The sequence below is a fragment of the Beta vulgaris genome, chromosome 6, assembly GCF_026745355.1.
Source record: "Beta vulgaris subsp. vulgaris cultivar EL10 chromosome 6, EL10.2, whole genome shotgun sequence".
Lineage (NCBI taxonomy): Eukaryota > Viridiplantae > Streptophyta > Magnoliopsida > Caryophyllales > Amaranthaceae > Beta > Beta vulgaris.
Genome location: NC_079207.1, coordinates 6,896,351 through 6,899,680, shown reverse-complemented (window position 1 = coordinate 6,899,680; position 3,330 = coordinate 6,896,351). Strand labels below are relative to the sequence as shown.

The 3,330-nt window shown below is 36.8% G+C and overlaps 1 protein-coding gene across 1 annotated transcript; it reads right to left on the bottom strand.

The window, feature by feature from the left end:
* Positions 1-350: 350 nt before the first annotated feature.
* On the bottom strand, positions 351-1,716 carry LOC130591734 (uncharacterized). Its single transcript, XM_057395546.1, has 3 exons — positions 1,536-1,716; positions 1,012-1,359; positions 351-574 (listed from the first exon to the last, which is right to left on the bottom strand). The coding sequence occupies exons 1-3, from the start codon at positions 1,714-1,716 to the stop codon at positions 351-353; spliced, it is 753 nt and encodes a 250-aa protein (XP_057251529.1).
* Between the last annotated feature and the right edge of the window lie 1,614 nt (positions 1,717-3,330).

The following is a 3,330-nucleotide window of genomic DNA, read 5'->3' as shown; positions in this document are numbered from 1 at the left end:
TTGGGCTCACCAGGTCTTGATTTGAAAACAAGGGGAGTAACCATATTTCTCATTCACCACCCTTCGCCAAAGGGCCTTTGGTTCCGTTAGGAATCTCCAAGCCCATTTAAAGAGAAGGCCCAAATTCCTAAAAAACAGGCTGCCACAGCCCAAGCCTCCCATTACCTTGGGAAGTTCCAAGGTCCTCCAAGCCACTAGGGCCATGGGCGATTTTTCCGGGCTCCCACTCCATAGGAATCTTCTTTGGAGTGCATTGATTTTCTCCACCACTCCCATTGGAATAGGAAAGATCGACATATAATAAAGAGGCAAACTAGATATTGATGCCTTGATAAGAGTCAAGCGCCCGGCTATTGAGAGAAATCTCCCTTTCCATGATGCAAGCTTCTTTTCAATACGAAGATTATTGGGTTCCATGAATCTATCCTTGAGATGTTTCCCCCAATAGGTAGGCCGAGATATGTAAATGGGAGGGAGCCCACTTTACATAGAAGAAGATTTGCTGCATTCTTTAACCATACATCATCCACATTAATTCCAAGAAGCGAGCTCTTGTGAAAGTTTACCTTGAGACCTGAAGCAAGATGAAAGAGGATTAGCATCTTTTTGATGTTGAGAAGGTACTCCAGATTCGGGGGACAGAATATTATGGTGTCATCAGCGTATTGGAGGTGGGATATTATCAAACCACCTTTAGCTATCTCAATACCCTGCCATAATCTACAATCCGTAGCTTTTTGTATGAGCAAACTGAGTGCTTCCACCAAATTGAAAGAAAAGGGGAAAGGGGTCACCCTGACGGAGCCCCTGTGAAGTTTGAAGGGGATAGTGGGTGACCCATTGATGAGAATCGATGCCGCCGCACTTCTTACACATGATAGGATCCATGATTGCCAACGGGGAGGGAATCCCATTTGTGATAGCACCCATGCCAAGAAATCCCACGAAATACTATCAAAAGCTTTATGAAAGTCGAGCTTAGAATAGTAGAGCTGATTTTTTTTCTTTTACATTGTTCAATGAGTTCTCCGGCTATCAAGGCCCCATCTAGAATTTGACGCCCTGCGATGAAGGAGGATTGGAATGGCCCAATTAGGGTGTCAATGACTCGCTGGAGCCTTTTTGCCAGCACTTTGGAGATGATCTTATATATGCACCCGACCATGCTGATTGGCCTGTAGTCCTTCAAACCCTCCGGATTATCAATCTTGGCAATCAGAGCAATAAAGGCTACATTCGAGCCTTTTGGGAGGCGGCTTGATGTCCAGAATTCCTCAAGTATACCATAGATATCTTCTTTGATTACATCCCATGCCTTCTTGATAGATAAGAAATTAAAGCCATCAGGTCCGGGGCTTTCTGGGGATTGCAAGAGCTCACGGCATTATCAATTTCTTCCCTTGTGAATGGAGAGATGAGGGAGTCTGCCTGTTCGTCTGAGAGCTTTCTGAAATTAAGGCCATCAAAAGTTGGCCTATTTGCGAACTCTTCTTTAAAAATGTTCTTGAAAAAAGTCACAGCTTCATTATTGATACCTGCAGGATCACTTATAACACAGCCGTTAGTAAAAAGAGAGGTTATATAGTTTTTTCTCTTTCGGATGGAGGCTAAAGCATGGAAGTACTTCGTGTTTTTGTCACCCTCTTTCACCCATTTTGCCCTTGATTTCTGAGCCCATAGCAATTCCTTCCGTTTCATCCATCCCCATAGCTCCATCTGAGCGAGCCTTCTATCAGATATCTCGCTTTCGCTCAAGGTCTGTCATTCGATAAAGATCAAGGTGGTGTATTTTCTTTCCAGTGAGGAGATATTCGAGTCAATATGGCCGAATTCAGATACATTCCAGGCTCTCAGCTTTTGTCTCGATAATTTCAGTTTTTCCCCGAGAGACAATGATGCGGAATTTTCCCAGACCTCACTTATTATCTTCATACACCCGGATGCGACAACCAACAATTTTGGAATTTGAACGGCTTGGGACCCCAGTTGTGGTCATTAGATTTGATCAAAAGAGGGCAATGGTCAGAAATGCTCCGCTTTAGCAGTATGACATAGAGAGAGGGTAGGATAGAGATCCATTCTGGATTGAGAAATAGTCTGTCAAGCTTGCTCCTGGCATTACCCTTGAACCACGTATACCAACCATTGGATGCAGGGATTTCAGTCAGAAGAGTTTCTTGAATGAACTGTTTGAAATCCGCAACTCCCGCCGGGAGATGTAGTTACTGCCTCTGTCCTGGGGTCCAAGACCTCATTAAAGTCTCCAAGAAGATGAGGAACATTTTGGGAAGTCCAGTGGTCTATAAGTGCATTCCATGTAAGTGCCCTACAATCCTTATCACAATGGAGGAAGTTGTATGTTTATGATGATCATTCACATAAATTGTTTATGGAAATTAATATGACTGTACATAAGAAGAAAAAAGTGAAAAGAAGAAGTGATAACAATTGATGCTTGATTTATTATAACTTACTAAATCTGTAACATTCTACTAAGGGCCTTTCTCCCAACTTATTTTCAGTTCAGCTCCCATCAGTTCGGTTCAGTTCAGTTTAGCTCCAATCAGTTCAGTTCAGTTCAGTGCAGCTCAGCTCCATTCTTTTATAACCATTTTGTTAAATATTATTATGTTGGTATAATTTATTTTACTAATTACTCTTAATATCATTATTATTATTATTATTATTATTATTATTATTTAAATATATATCATTACTATTAAGTATATTATTATTATTATTATTATTATTATTATTGTTTCTATATATTATTTTGTTTATTATAGCTTTACTCATTTTTATTACTATTATTATTAGGAGGAACATGGTTTAGGTCAAAGCACAAATAAAACCACTTTTTTTAGCCCATAAACCAATCAAATCGTGTCAAGACGGTTTATGATGAATTTTTGCGGTCCAACCCAATCATTATTTTTATTACTAAATATTTTTATATTATTAAAATAGTAATATTAATGTACTTCTTAGATATTATTGTTATTATATATCATCATCAGGTATTAATATATTAATACAAATAATATAAAATAATAATTATTAATTATCATTATTATCATTAATTATTATTATTAATTTATGATTATTAATATTATTTATTTATAACTATCATTTAAAAATATCCAAAATTCTATTATTATTATTCATTATTATTACTTATCATTATAATTATTATTTAATATTCATATATTATTTTTAAAATATTATTTATATATTTATTACATTCAATTTAATTCAATTTAATTTAATTCAATTTAATTCAATTTAATTCAATTCAATTCAATTCAATTTAATTCAGTTCAGTTCAGTTCA